The 16394-nt window shown below is 36.4% G+C and overlaps 1 protein-coding gene and 2 long non-coding RNA genes across 4 annotated transcripts in view; 2 read left to right on the top strand and 1 right to left on the bottom strand.

Moving 5' to 3' along the window:
* Positions 1–8588, bottom strand: part of LOC122537741 (proton-coupled amino acid transporter-like protein pathetic) — a 60550-nt gene extending 51962 nt beyond the window's left edge. Inside the window, exon 1 of one of the 2 annotated variants that reach the window (XM_043671196.1) lies at positions 7399–8588. Coding sequence is in view for 1 of the 2 variants with exons in the window: in XM_043671193.1 (XP_043527128.1) it covers positions 7399–7452 (54 nt within the window). In the remaining variant the exon portion in view is untranslated. The remainder of the gene's footprint in view (positions 1–7398) is intronic. The other variant, XM_043671193.1, reaches the window with a different exon arrangement.
* Positions 8589–8712: 124 nt separating this feature from the next.
* Positions 8713–9566, top strand: LOC122537745. Its single transcript, XR_006308680.1, has 2 exons — positions 8713–9161; positions 9287–9566. It is a non-coding gene; the product is annotated as an uncharacterized LOC122537745 (long non-coding RNA).
* Positions 9567–13854: 4288 nt separating this feature from the next.
* LOC122537746 lies at positions 13855–15727 on the top strand. Its single transcript, XR_006308681.1, has 4 exons — positions 13855–13918; positions 14460–14541; positions 14627–14782; positions 14881–15727. It is a non-coding gene; the product is annotated as an uncharacterized LOC122537746 (long non-coding RNA).
* The last annotated feature ends 667 nt before the right edge of the window (positions 15728–16394 follow it).

The following is a 16394-nucleotide window of genomic DNA, read 5'->3' on the forward strand; positions in this document are numbered from 1 at the left end:
CAAGTTTATTTTCGTGTTTTTAGTTACTTTATTTAACAATGTTAAAATATTTTTCTTAAAAATTTTTGCTATTGACTGAATTTTGCGCCCCACTGTATATAATGAAGGACAATAAAGATATAAAATGATTCAATAAATGCAGAAGCGCAGTGTCTTATTACAACACTATTAAGACGATAGTTACAAGGAATTAAGAAGGCTAATAAACGTTTGTTAAACGTTTCCTTCAACAGTGACGTATGACTTATAAAAGATATCTCTGCGCTACATGCGACAGCGTTTTCGTTGAAATTGCAACATCAAAATTACCCTGATTCTTACGAACGTTTAATCTGCTACCGTTCAACTGCACAAATTAGGATTATGAAATCATTGATAACAACTTCTCAATAATGCAGAAAGATTCCAAGTGAGTCACGTTTGTTCCATCGAAATATATTCGTCAACTGCACATATTATTACGCATAATATGAATAATACTCAGATTTAGATAAATTCAGTTCAGCGAATTTTTCAATTAAGTGGTCAGGACAGTGTGAAATTTTCAAAAAAAAAAATAGATTTTTTTGTTCTTTTTGTTTTAAATAGTAGTTTGAAGTCTTAGAAATACGATACAGAAGGTCCTAGCCCTTTTAAAACGACTTATCTTCAAGTATAATAGTAAATCCGCGGATGCAGAATAATTGAATTTGCATCACCGTTTGTAACTTTAAGCAGTACAAAGTGTAAATCGTGCGATTCGAGTATTACTTTTTGGTGAATCGAATATTAGGGGACTTGGATTCAATTTAGTTGTGAATTGTAAGAAATTGTGAGCCGCGATATGTAAGTAAAAAAAAGTAAGCAAAGGATACGTACGAAAAATGACGTTCTGAAACATTAAACGCGTTTTTCCCGAAATTAGGTTTTTAAGAAACGATGTGAAACTTGGTGCGTATCTTTAGCGTAACATTTACTAGGGATTGACGATCGAACATTGTTTAATTTTCAACAGTTTCGAAAAATACAGACAAAAAAAACGTAGAAAAATTTTGGGATAAATTCGACACAATTCAGATACAAATGGCTGCTATTTTCATAATTTTCACAGAAATGAAAATCCCTACAGAATATTATTTACTTTCGAACTTTTTTTGCCTTTCTGTTGCAGCTAATCGTGTCTGGCTGGAATCATGCACACTGATAGACAATGTAAAAAAAAAAAAAGTCATGTAAAAGGAAGACAAGCCGTGAAAAAAGTTAAATAAGAGCCCACTTTTTCTCCCTTTTAATGTTGCTTTTAGCGTAACATTTACTAGGGATTGACGATCGAATATTGTTTAATTTTCAACAGTTTTCGAAAAATACAGACGTAAAAACGTAGAAAAATTTTGGGATAAATTCGACACGTCGGATACAAATGGCTGCTATTTTCATAATTTTCACAGAAATGAAAATCCCTACAGAATATTATTTACTTTCGAACTTTTTTTGCCTTTCTGTTGCAGCTAATCGTGTCTGGCTGGAATCATGCACACTGATAGACAACGTAAAAAAAAAAAAAAGTCATGTAAAAGGAAGACAAGCCGTGAAAAAAGTTAAATAGCCCACTTTTTCTCCCTTTTAATGTTGCTTTTAGTTCAGCTCACGATGTGTTGAAATAAACCACCGAAAGCTCATGTCAATCAAATATATATAGTTTTTTTACTAGCCCTCCAAAGTATGCGTAATTTTTAGGCCCGTCACACTGTCCAGCCCCCTTTTAAGAAAAAAAAAAAGAAAAAAAGAAAAATAAAAATTTCGTTCTGGTGCACAGTAGAAACGAACCGAGATAAACGAACAGGATTCTGTTCTGTAAGTGACGGATGTAATTCGAACCGAGAATTCTGTAACGGGGCTCTGGTTTGGCGATAGTCGGGCAAGGTCGTTCGCCGGAAATATCCGTCGGGATCGGACTTCTGCCTGCGTAAAACGAGACCCATCCCGAAAAAAACTGGTCCACCAGGCGAAAAAGGTTAAACGAGAGACTCTCTTGCGCGAATTTGGCTGGGAGGAGGTTTGCAAAAAACTCGCGAACGAGTTTAATTTCTTAGCTTTCTTATTTGAGAGACCAAACCAACTGGTTCCTTTAATCGTGAACAATGCTCTCGGTGGGACGTTGGAGAGGTAACGTTGCGAAAAAAAAAAAAAAAAAAAGAAAGAAAGAAAGGTAGATTAAACTCAAAGGCAGCGAACGAGCCTTTTCTAATATTCTGCCGTAAGAATGAAATTGAATAATTGAACAAAAGACACGGAAATAGGACGATATACAGGGTGTTTCGTAACTTGTGGGCTGATTGTATGCCTAAAAATAATGTGAAAAAAAAGTCATATAAATATATATCTGCCCTATCTGTCTTCGTTTATGAGATATAATGAACTCTCTGTTTTAATTACTTTTGCAAAAGATGCTGGAAAAATGACCACCTTGCATTTGAAGACAAGCCTGCACGCGTCTTGTCATTCATCTGGTTACTCTCTCTATCGTTCCTGGTGGTTTCTCGAATTTGTCGGAAGCCTCGCTCTATTCTATTTCGTAGTATTTCAGCATGTTCAATCGACGTTGCGTATACAATAGATTTTAAATGTCCCCACAAATGAAAATCTAATGGATTCAAATCTGGAGAACGAGCAGGCCATGCAATAGGACCTCCACGACCAATCCATTTATTTGCAAAGCGTTGATTTAAAAATTGCCTAGCCACTCGGCTAAAATGCGGCGGAGCTCCATCATGCATAAACCGCGTATCGAAGTCTAATATCGACTAGAACTTTCTCTAATATTTCGTGTAAACGCGTGCTGAAAAAAATCAACGTACTTTGTGCCTGTTAGTTTCCCATCAAGAAAAAAAAGGTCAAATTAAAAATTTATCAATTATTCCTGCCCATACGTTTCAACTAAACTGGCGTCGATGTCTTGAATGCACAATAACATGTGGGTTTTCTTCGTCCCAATTATGATGATTATTATGAAAATTGAATGTACCATCCCTGGTGAAACTAGCTTACTAGAGTTTGCTCTGTTTATAAAATTCATGATATATTTATATGACTTTTTTTCATTATTTTTAGGCGTACAATCAGCTCCCGAAGTCCCACAAATTACGAAACACTCTGTATATGTTTATTATTATAAAATTCATTATGTCTCATAAACGAAGACAGATAGGACATACATTTATATGACTTTTTTTCATTATTTTTAGACGTACAATCAGCTCTCGAAAACACCCTGTATATGTAACGTGTGTACTTATATATATTTCTAAATACGTATCCAGATTATTGAGATTATTCCTTCTTTGATTTTATTAGAATTAAACGCGTATGTTCATGAGATAGGTTCAAAGCTTTTTGCGAATACCTGGAGCTACTAAAAACTGAGAGCGACGATTCAATAAACAAACAGAGAACGCAGTTTAACAGCGTTTACCGAATTATTGCTTTGACTCTAGACAAATATTTTGAAATTCCGAGTGAAAATTCGTCGAATCACAAAGTACAAAATTACGCGTGTGTAATTACTATTAAGAGTTTTACTATTTCTCTTTTTTTTAGAAAATGGCGCAATATCCAAAATACAGAATCTTCATTCTAACATATAGCAGTATGTCTCCGCTCGTTCTTCTAATTGTGCTCGTAAAAATAAAAATAAATATTCTGGATAATAATCGAGTGTCTCGCTTTCCCTGAAAGAGCCAAGAGAACGCAGAGCTTCGAACATTATTACGAATGCAACGCAATCTACAGAGTAAAAACGGGCAGCAAACATGGCACCTCGAGATCAAGATAAATATTTGCTAGATTTCGCAGATTTCGCTGAATTCAAAGGCATTCCAGTGACTAATTTCACGACATTCTACAACGGACAAAGTGAACATAGTAGAGATATTGTGAAACTATTAATAACTCCAAATTATTTAAGTTCGTATGATACACGTCTCAGAGCATATTATGAACAGTGTGCATCATCGTAAATATAGATCACGTATTTATAACATAAATACAACAATCGTAAATATATAGATTACGTATTGTAAAAAAAAATTTTACTTGAGCAACTTGGATGTCGAACATCCCTCAAATATTAAAAATATTCTTACTCTGCGACGAGAGATGCTTTTAACGACATTTATATTACCAGATTGCAAAGTAACATGATAATTTAATTTAATTGAAATAATAATATATTATAATATATTATATATTATATTATATAGCAATAATATATAATAATAATATATTATTATTAATATATAAATATATTATATTATATAGCAATAATATATAATAATAATATATTATTATTAATATATAAATATATTATTATTATTATTAATATATTATATTATTAATATATAAATTATATTATATAGCAATAATATATAATAATAATATATTATTATTAATATATAAATATATTATATTATAATAATTCCATTTAATTGAAATACTCTTAATTCTATCAGTGACTCAATGTGTGAGTTACAACGTAAAGTACACGAGACTTTGTTAGTGTTATCCACGACAAAAAAATCGTTCGAAGAATAACACACGTGTCTTTAATTTCCGTAATAAATGATTATATTTCATAGGTGGTACGCGATGCAAGGAGAGAATTTACAATTTACGTCGTTAGGTGCAAAAGGGCAGCATCCTGTAAAATGTTTGATTAAACGTTGCATCTGTGTTCCCTACGTGTGATAAGCCACTCTCTCTCTCTCTCTCTCGAAGAAAAAAAAAAAAAAGAAAGAAAGAATCGGTATCATTGTGCTACAAACGTTTGAATACCACCGCGGTTGTTAAACACCCGCCGCTTCTGACGCAATCAACGACGATACGATATCACGAAGGAAGGAGATAGCAAATAAACGATAATTTTATCGCAACTGATTTAAACTTTCTTATCGGTTTCAACCGGCGCAGAGAAAAATTCTGATCGATCCGTATGTAAGCACGTTTCGTAACATTTATTTCCCGTTTAACGCGGTGAATTGTGAAACTCGACAGTTTCATAAGGGAAACACAGTTGATCGCGCATCATCAGAATCGCGTCCTCACGAGATTCATGAACAAACGAATAAGAAAAATTCAATTCCACGTCTAATCAATAACGAACGAATTTCCTACGATCGTCACTTGACCCAGCAAATATTGCTTCATTTTTTTTTTTTCGTCCCGACTGCATCGCCTAGAATTTCAATCAATGCCAACTCGGCGAGCTGCGCAAAAAAAAAAAGAGAAAGAAACAATCGTTCGCCAATTGTCCTCGAAACCAATATACGAACGGCCCATTTAATTTCCGCGGAGCGGAAACATCATCTAATGCAGTTCTAATAAACTGCATCCAACAGAGTCGCCAGTTACGTACGATGATTTCACGATTGAGTAACAATGGAAAGTACCCGCCGAGTCTACGAAGCGCGTAACGGAGCAACGGAAGGCATGAATAAGCAAAGGAGAACGAGCGAGTGGAAGAGGTAACAAGGCGTGCAGATAGCGTCAAAAAAAAAAAAAAAAAAAAAAAAAAAACGCACTTTTTCGTCCGTGACTTCGTCGCGGCGACCTCTTTTTATCAATTCCACGTGGCACTTGTGTCGGGTTGAAATGACTGATTGCTGAGTCAACGCTTCGCACGACAATACGTGAGCCATCAACGTGCGATTAAAAAGGGAAAAATGGATGAACCACGATGCAGAGGGGGAGGGAGAAGGTTTCCACGTATTCGCGTATGTAAATTTCCACCCCACCCACGTCAGAACTTCGTCGGATGTGAAAATCATCTACTCGGAAACTCGCGATATTTTTTTTTTTTTTTTTTTTGCGATCAGTCTGCAGATTTCTTGCTATAATTCGAGTTGAGCTCTACGAGACGAGACTTTACACTTTCTTTGCGAATGTTAACGAAATCAGTGGATATTCTTGCTGTAATTGAGACATTTTTTGATGTTTATAACATTCTTGACGCTCGTATTTACCAATAATTTAAATTTACATATTAATTCTGACATTTTCTTATATGAATGCTGAGAATTTTCGCTATATCGGGCCCTAAGTTAAAGTTTCTAAATTCGGCCATAATATTAAAATAAAATAATTATGTTGGAACAATATAAAAATACATTGTTTAATAAATAGTTGGTCGTGTGAAAAGGCAATTAAATATTTAGAAAAATATAATATATAAAAAATATAATGTATATAATCTCTTTGAAATGAAATAATTATGTTGGAACAACATAAAATACATTGTTTAACAAATACTTGGTCGTATGAAAAGGCAATTAAATATTTAGAAAAATATAATTATTATATATATTCTGTATATATAATAAATATAATATAATATAATATAATATATTAAAATTAAATATTTAGAAAAATATATTATATATATAATAAATATAATATATTGAAATTAAATACTTAGAAAAATATATTATATATATATAATAAATATAATATAATATAATATATTAAAATTAAATATTTAGAAAAATATATTATATATATAATAAATATAATATATTAAAATTAAATATTTAGAAAAATATATTTTGTATATATAATAAATATAATATATTAAAATTAAATATTTAGAAAAACATATTATATATATATATATAATATATTAAATATTTAGAAAAATAGAACCTAAAATTAAATATTTAGAAAAACAGAACCTAAAGAAACATTTTTCTCATGCATAAACAACTGCAAATAAGAGAAACTAAACGCGCTACTTTCAGAAATATTAACATCGTTATCTCAAATCAACCTGGCTGCACGTAATTTCGAAACCGCGATTGCAAAATTGCATCCACGCGCGTAGATCGGTTCAGTTTGCATTTCTGACTGTGCAGCGAATCCAGCCAATTCTGACAATAGTTTCGCAGATCGTGAAAGATACACACGAATTTTTGTATGCAAATCGGCGCTTCTATTTCGGTCACGCTGATTCTGATTTCTCTCGCCGATGTCTCACACTTATTTATACGCGCGCCGCGGTCGAGCACACTTCCGTTGAAATTTAATTAATTTCTATTCGAAAACGCGGCGCGACCGTTAATCCGCCAATAAACCTGTTTCGTCAGCGTTCCGCCGCGAAAAATTTTCGATCGTTGCGTTTATTGCGCAACAGCCGCGCGAGACAGAATCGCGTTATTTTCCAGTTAGACAGGCGAATGATTAGAAAGCTGACTTATCGAGAGATCGAACGTAAAAAAATAAAAAGAAAAAAAAAATATATAAACGAAAGAACGGTTCAGTAGTTCGTCGCTCTTATTCCCATCCCAAACAATCTCAAGCGACTTGACTCACACTGACATTAAAACTCGGAAACACGGAATAACAGTGAAGAAAACAATGGAAATAACTGACCTGTGAGTTGCCCCCGTGAACCGGTGCTCCTTGGCTCAGTATCTTGTGCGACATCCTCGTTTCAAAACTCAATCGATCTCGCGCGTTTTCAAAAAAAAAAAAAAAGCGAACAGCCTCTGCGCGTAGAGCCGCTACGCGTTTATTCTCGCACTCTAGACGAGAAGCTAGTGTGTACTATCTCGGTCGATCGGAGCCGGCTGGCTGGCTGGCTGGCTGGTCCTCCCGGCTGTCTGCTCCGAATCGTTGGATTCACTTCTGGAAGGCCTGAACCGAGGTGATACTCCAACACGCGGGCAGAGATTGGCACATACACAAACGGCGGATGCGCGTGTCGGTATATAAATATATATATATATATATATCCTAGGAGAACCGCGTGGTACTGCACAGCCTTCCTTTCAGGCGGGAATCAACGAACCGTTTCTTTTTCCTTTTTTCCTTTTTTTTTTTTCTCTTTACTTTCAAACAATTACGAATCGATCCCGTGAACGGTCGTGCTTGCACTGATCCTCCTCCTTTCCTCGCAGACTTTCTTCTACGCTTTCTCCTCGCCTCGTGTCTCTCTTTCTATCTCTCTCGGTTGCTCTCGAGGGATGTGACTAGGTTAAAGGGATTCCCAAGGGTGGGAGACAGGCGTGTTAAATAGGCGAAGCTTAGAGGGGATGGGCGAGGAATTACGTACGCGCGTAGCGAAGAAAATTAAAATTAATGCCGCGCGGCAACGTTTTGAATGTGAAATCAAATGAAGATCGACACAGCGCACGGCTGTCGTCACGACGTAGAGGACCGTGTCGTTTCCGGGCAGACGTTCATGAAGACGAAAAAAAAAGGATCGGTTTCTAGGGCGTTCGGAGAAGCGTCGCGAGCGTCGAAAAGACTCGGCTAGGAATGATCCGCGTCGTGGGAGGCCGCGGAGCGCGCGGTTCCGTCGCCTCTTTCTCCCACTCTTCGCCGCGGACGGTACCTCCTTCGTCCCTTTCCTCCTACAGGATACACACATAGCCGACGATCGTGCATGCACACGCGTGCACACACGCACGCATAGCCACGACCACTCAACGACCTAACGGCTAAGCTCCTCTCGGTAACTATGCTTTATCCCCACCATGTCGTTCACCACACAACCTCGAACCCCCACTGCACCCTACTGATCACGGTCAACGTTCACTTCTGTGGGTTCTTGGACGATGTTCGCCACCTCTACCGAGAACGCCAACCACCACCATCAACGGCAGAGCCGCCCGGCGTCTTTACCACCACTTCCATCGTTCTCCACCTCTCTCATTCTTCTTCTTCTTATGCATTCTTCTCTCTCCCTTCTCATCAACTACACAACCAAACGATTCTCCCCTCTCATAACTATGTTTCACCCTCCTACAGCTGTGATGGAGCGTGACGCTCGTTTTTACCTCTTTTCCCTCCTTTTCTTTCACCCGTCTCTCCTTTTTTCGCGCCAGTGAAAACCATTCGCCACATCTATCGCACATGCCAAATCCATTTACGTCGGACGCGTTTCTGCGTCATTATCCGCCTATCAGATATAGTTATAATCGGTGTTGCATCGGTCCAGCTATGTAGGATCAAGGTTAACGATATTGATGCCGGCAGATCGCGCGTCCAGCGTCCTAGGAATTTCTCGTGTGCGCCGCGTCGTAATCGATCGGCAGCCGTCGATGAGAGGGAGAGATTGATAAAGTAGCGTGAAATCGATCTGGAGCGGAAAGTAGCCGGCTACCGGATCTGGAATCGAACCAAAGGATAACGTGAGTCGATTCGCGTCATTGTTTCAGACTGCACACACACACACACACACACACGTACGCGACATTTTAAATGAAATTCTGCCAGGTATGTACATACGTACATACGTTTGCCTCGTTTGTTCAAGGTCGCCACTGTGAATTCACGTGGAACATTTTATAAAATGGAACTACGTTTCGTTTCAAACTGGAAAGACGAATGACTGTGATTTTCTGTAGGGATCCTGGAAATTCATGAAGAAATTCGCCACGGATATGATCGAAGCTACTCGGCCTTTGCTTATAGATAATTATAGAAGACACCCTCTGTATCTACAACATTTCATGCACATCGAAATTATAAAAGTATTAATAAAAAAAAAAAAAAAGAGTAACTAGTAACTCGGTAGCAAAATTTGCAAACATATACTTCTTTTTATAATTCAATGACTCAAGCCATCGAAATTATTTCTCGTGGCAAATTGTCCGTAGCAAAAAGGAGCGAAACAGTTTGAGAGTCTACGGACTATTGATTCTGAAATTCTCGAGTGACTATAATTCGTTTCGTCCTCGGAAACTGTTTTCTTGGCTGCGATCTGAATTCCGGAAGAATTGCGGAACATACGCGTCCATTCATGGCTTCCCACGAACAACGTTCTGAAACAGAAATATTCGGAAGCGATAAATATCTGTGGAAACTAAAAATAACAGTTTCTCGTTCGACGATTTTGAAATGAAAATATCTGATTACTTACCTGTTCGCCGTGTTATCAGATTTCGCCAGTGATAAGCAAGTTTAACGTGACGTATGCGCGTGCATGTGAAGGAGAAATTTTCGATAACGCACAACAAGGAAAATAATAGCACCGTTATCATAATTAATGTCTGATCTATTCGTACCTTGAGCAAACATCAATTGGAAATACGTGTTTTACGTTCGATTGCAACAGTTTGTGATAATCTCAGTTCCCTTAAATTTCATAAAAATTTCCATTGAATGAAAATAAGTTGGCTTATCGTTGCGCTTATCATAGAACAAATAGACATTATCGTACGTTAGATTCATCTTTTGCTTCTATCTGTCCCAACTGCGTGACTCGACGTATAAACAATGAATTTGACCTAAACGGACATGTTGTTGCACGTTTGGAGTTCTGCCCACGACTGGAATTCTCCGATTAATTTAAAAGCTCGCTCCTCAAACATCGAATGGTTTCTCATTGAAATTCTCGCGCCACGAGGATAAAATACGAAGATCAACGTTTCTTTGTTCCTTTTTTTCATTGTAGTTGAGTGTTTTCTTTAATTTCTTCGTGTAATTTCGCATATTTCGCGCTTCTCATTTCATTGACATCACCGACAATAACCGCGCACGTCAGCAATCAAGATTAGCCAATTTTATGACCTCATCGTTATTTATTTCGAGCCCATTCCAATTCTTTTCAGGGTTAATAACATCGTTGACACCTTGCCGTCGATTGAAGTGACGCGTCTTGATCATTTTCTTTTCTTCTCCTTCTTCTTTTTTTTTTTCTTCTTTTCCATTTGCGCTTCAAGCGAACGTCGGCGTGCTCTGTATCTTCTTGGAATGCGCGCGATATCGTTTTACGCGTGGTAAGCAGCTTTTGTTCAACGATATCGACGAACGTGTGCCACAACGAGCGAGGTACAATTCTGTTCTTAATGAAATACGGATTAAAAGGTGACGAAGAAACATTGGAGCGTATTTGATTTCAGTAAAAGAAAAAAAAAAGCTACGTGCATTAACATCTGTCACAATGACACGTGTGTGTTAACATTCTGTACATTGTTTTTGGTAATAGTATTTGAATTTAAAAAAAAGAAACCTGACTAGCTTCTCTATAAATGTGTAGATTTATGAACACGAACAAAGTCGGCAGAAAATCATGCGGGGCTCTGTAAGTCGATTCCTATTCTCGCACGATACTTAAATCTCCGTTTTTTTTTTTTTTTTTTTCTTTCCTCGCGATGGAATCGTAGAGAAACGGCGTTTATCAAATAAACAATTAAGATCGAGAAACCAGTTGGCCAACGCGTCCTTTAATTATTCTCGTTCGAATCGAAACGCCTCGACGAGGCCTTCGCGGTTAATCATTCGCGCAATCGTTTGTTTGTTTCTTTTTTTCTTTTTTTTTTTTTTTTTTTTCATACGTATAGTACACACGCGTTTCTTTCTGTCGTCTAATAATAAATACGGCGAGCATGGTTCAAGTCCACGATTAGAAAGAACCCGTCGTTATTATTGCCGATTCGTCGAATTGTCGTAAATCGGTATCGATCTATCGAGCCGATCCAGGATCGAGGTTAACGGTATCGTTGACTCCTCGTTTCGAACGAATTACCGCAAACGTTTCTTTCGCCTCTATCAATTATAGGAACCGTTGTCGATTTGTCAGGCCATTATCGGCGTATATTATTAACAGCGAGCGATATTTTTAAACGGTGATAGCAGCACATAAATCGCCGGCGTTAATTAATTTCTTTTCTCTTCTCTTCCTTCTTTTTTTTTTTTTCTTATTACGTTGCGGTGAAATCTGCAAACGAAGATTAGAGACCAGGATCGTTTATGCGTTTTCTGGAAAATTCAGGTATACTGTGAGTATAACTAATGTAAAAATTACATTTTTGATCACTTCTAAAAAAAAGGTTTTCGATACTTGATTTGTACGTTTTTTTACTTACAAAAGGTTGTTAACTTTCCAGTATTATATTTAACTAATTAGTTCACTTTTTACCCAATTCCTAATCTACATTTTTTACTCTTTTTGCATGCAATATATTTACGAATAACATAATATAATAATTTTTGAAACTCAAATCCTAAAACATTTTAAAAAATAAACGTACAACTGAATTGCAATTCTTCAACAATTAGTCAGCAAATGCATCCAATATAACTATTCACACACACACACGCACACTTTTAAAAAGATTTAGTCAGTTAGAGATTACATATATTTCGACGAGAAACAAAGGTCTCCGCACAAGATAAGGATTATATGTAAGTTTCCAAGAGAAGATAAAACAAAATATCCTTCGTTGGTGATAACGGGGGAAAGGAAGGTCCGGCTGAAATGGAAACAGAGATTCGAAAGATAACAGCGTTGCTGTAACTCTGTGACTTTTATCTGCAATACCACGAAACACTTCCGTCCGTTAGAATTGATTCCAATTCGTTGAACGAAAATTTCAACAGCTTGTACGCGCGACGACTTCACTCTGTCTCGAATCACGTTTTCATAGGTCACAGAATGACGAAAGGTTGAATTTGAATTAGAAATGAATCGCCAATGCTAAAGATACTTAGGGACAGTTGGCATGCTTGTGTTTCTCAACGAGATGTTTCGCAGTAAAATTTTCTTCTCCTCGAGAAGCTGGGTAAAAAGTTGATACGTGTTACGCATTCTGATCGTATTAAAACGAAAGATGCGATTCTTTTATGTGGCAACACGTCCCTTCATATGCAAAACCTTCAAGCGATTGACGTTACCTTCCTTTTGTGCGTGACAATTGCGCATTATTTATACATGTGGCCGAACGACGGTCCGTCTTAAAATTGCAAAACATTAACACGGTTTATGATGTTTGTCGCATACAAAATTTCATACTCTTGATGCAAGGTAGAAGCTCTTAATGTGGTTCCTTGTTCTCTCGTGTCAAAAAGCGAGAATTAAGTTTACGAACACAAAGTGAACAACATACAACAGGTATTAAATCCTACGAAATGTTATTATTAATATCTCAATAATTAAAATTCAGTTAAATAATAGTAATAATTAGAATAAAATAAATGGAATTAAATAAAACAACAATAATAATGATAAATAGAATTAAATTAAAATTAATTTTTCATGTCAAGCACATGTACATAACTTATTTCGAATGTATAGATGTTATTTGTATCAGAAGACGACGCCTTACTATCATTGTTCAAGCATTGATTAAACCAAAGTAATGGCGTTATTTTCATATTGACCAACTATTTCGCTATTGCAGAGATCAGTATATCCCACGGAATTGGTTATCGAGATTAAAACATCCTAGAATAACAAGTTACATTAATAACATCAATTCGTGATTTATATAACCTCAAATTATAGTTACCGTTCCTTTTCTAACATTTACCTACGTTTCTTCGCTAACATTTCGTTCGAAACGTTCGAACAAGGGATACTGAGCAAAAGTTTGACGATTAGAATCGTTTCTAGTACCAACGGCTCCGATATTGTTCTGAAAAAAAAAAAAGATTATTGTTCGAGACAACGAAACGAAGAGTTTCAACTCGTAACGATAAATTCGCAGCGATAGGGCTAATCGAGATATACGTTGTTGTGCTTACGGAACACGTGAACTGGCGTCCGCGGCGCATATTTTCGCGCGGCATCGTGTAAAAGATCGCGCCACAATCAAATACGAAACCGTCGGCCGGTGGCGCGGCGAAGCTTCGTCACGGCAATACGATATCGCGCTCAAGATTTGAATTTAGCGACGCTGATATCGTAGGTAACGTGAAACTCGCCTGGCTCTGTTTCGCAACGTGTTCTCCACACGGAAGAAAATTTTCCACTATGAGGCCATTCCGGTAGGATTTCGCGAGGCTCGTACTTGGCTTCCCTTCGTCACCAACGTTGTTTTTCAATCGACTTCTTTCTTTTCTGCTTACTCTGCTGTGTGCGTGCATCATACCGGTCGTTGATCATGCCGCAGACACGACGAGACAGAACAAGAGGCAAACTGAAACTGTCGAGATACTATCAGTGGTATATGCATTTGAATAAAAATATGTATAGGTTAGGTTCGATTTAGGAATAAGAATATGGGTGACCTCTGTGTTGTGCATGGAGAACACCGTAGCATGCACATCAAACGTCTCTGCGTTTCTTTACATTTTGAACAAGTATTTATGGTTTGTTTGTTTTTTTTATTTCCTCTTGATTATTTCGCGTTTATTAAAAAATGACTATATCTTGTATCATTGAAGATTAGTCGCTCGCTCTAATTGCTATATCGTTCTAAAGATATTGAAAATTTAACTTTCTGGTGAAAGTACGCGTTCGTGTTTTTATCACATCTAACCTGCTGAATTTAAATGCGGAAACTTAACAGCGTGCACGTATCATCGAGGAGGATGAGGAACTTTCCATATTCCATTTAATTTCTACTTTTCGCAAAAGTTTCGTAGGCATCTTATTCTAAATTTTATTGCGCCGATTGACTTCTCGTAACCGTAAACGCTATCGTGATTCCTAATCACCACATCGATACCGTTATATTATCTGAGGTTTTATTTATTTTCTCCAGTATGATAATAATGTGATTCTGAAGTGCTTTCGATGCATTTCACTTCCGATACTGCATTCCAATTGGATTCAACTATCTATCAGTAAGTGCTCATAAAGTGAACATAAGATAACATACATGTATTGTATTATGTACGTATAAATAATAGAAACTGTTTTCCATGACAGGGACTGCATCAATCACACCACAGAGGCTGTCCATCATATCGATCACACTACCAATATCCATGAGCAAACAAATCACGACATATCAAATATTTTGTTCAAACCTATGTAAACAGTACATTCATTTAAATATAACTCAACACGCTCTTTCGTATGTAAGTACGTACCATAAAAATAATTTTTTACATTGAATGTCGAGCCGTTGATGCCACAGTTTACGATGGATTATTTGCCAATCCACTTTAATGATATTGCAGAGACCGTGCGAAAATCGGCACAGGACTCGAGAGAATTTTCAAGGCGCCTGGCTGTCGCAATCGATGCTCGCTGTATATAGGTCGCAATAAGATAGATGGACGACGATGACGTAGGCACATGCAAAAAGTTCGCTTAAGTAACACAGGGATGCTATTGGTCCTTCGCCCACGTGAATCCCTTGGATCAATCGCGTGTGTGTATCCAGGCCAGAGTTTCTTAAATCATCGCGCCAGGACGAGAACTATTTTCGTGCAAACAGCTCCGTCCTTGAGCCTTGAACTTTGTTTTCAGCGAAGGAAAGTATGCTATCATGTTGATGATGCTGTTTACGTTGCATTGCACGAATTGTTTCCCCGATCGCGGTTGGAACTATGCTCCGAATTTTTTTCTATATGCTGTTATAAGAGTTTCATCATATATTATGTCACTCCCATGTAAGATGTTACGTAAGGTCCACGTAAAACAGTTAAAAGAGTGATTTTTTTTTCTTTTTGCTCTATTTTATTTTGCTTGCAGATAAGAAAATATTATTAATGAAAGTTTGTATTGCGTGTTTTACGTACGGTCTTATAATAACGTATTTCTTGCACATATGTGCAATGAAAATGAACTGTTATCAGTCATTTACAATTGTTGTTAAGCATATTCCATTCGATAAAACTCGATCGATTTCATTTTTTTATTTTATGGAAGTTAGATATTTACAAAACCAGTTTCCATCGATACTGGTTAGAAAGTAGTAATTGCTATTCAACATCCTTCGTTAACTGACGGAATTAAGCAATTCGCGATTGTGTGATCTACAAATTATTTCATTTACAACTTCAAATGATAAGCCATAAAAATTCGAACAATTTACATTCAAAGCATATATATTTGTATCTCGAATGTACGAAAATTCTTATTATTCAGAGATATAATGTGACTGAGAAATTATTACATAATTCTGCAATTGCATAACGCGCATTTGGAACATTTTGACATTATCGGTGGAAAATACCGATATATCTTAACATTAATAACATTTGTAAACAAACAATTTGTATACTAATAATCTGTCCAGCAACCAGTTGAACCCTGACTTTCGTCGTTGTGATAATAAATTTTATTTTTATTCGAAAATAATTATATGCAATTATATAAAAATGTATTAATCATATGCGCAATATAAGATAACATTAATGAGAATATTCATATTTGCAATATAAGTATGTTAAAATAATATTGTTAACTATACGTAAAACACATATCTCTTTCCACCTTCTTATTTTTTTATTTCTTTGTTTTGTAGAACATGTCGGGTGAAAAGATCTACTGAAGCTGAGAAAAAGAGTCTCATCTTAAGTGTGTTGTCTATTATTAGTATTATAGTGTTATTTTTTTTAAATATCAGCAGATATAACACGTGCTTATATTGCAGTCATAAATGTTGGATACGTTGGAAACTTTGCACCATGGATATATGTATGTATGTTCACAAATGTTCGACCTTCTATTCTATTGCTTACATAGT

This window comes from Frieseomelitta varia, unplaced genomic scaffold (assembly GCF_011392965.1).
Source record: "Frieseomelitta varia isolate USP_RPSP 00005682 unplaced genomic scaffold, Fvar_1.2 scaffold_927, whole genome shotgun sequence".
Classification (NCBI taxonomy): domain Eukaryota; kingdom Metazoa; phylum Arthropoda; class Insecta; order Hymenoptera; family Apidae; genus Frieseomelitta; species Frieseomelitta varia.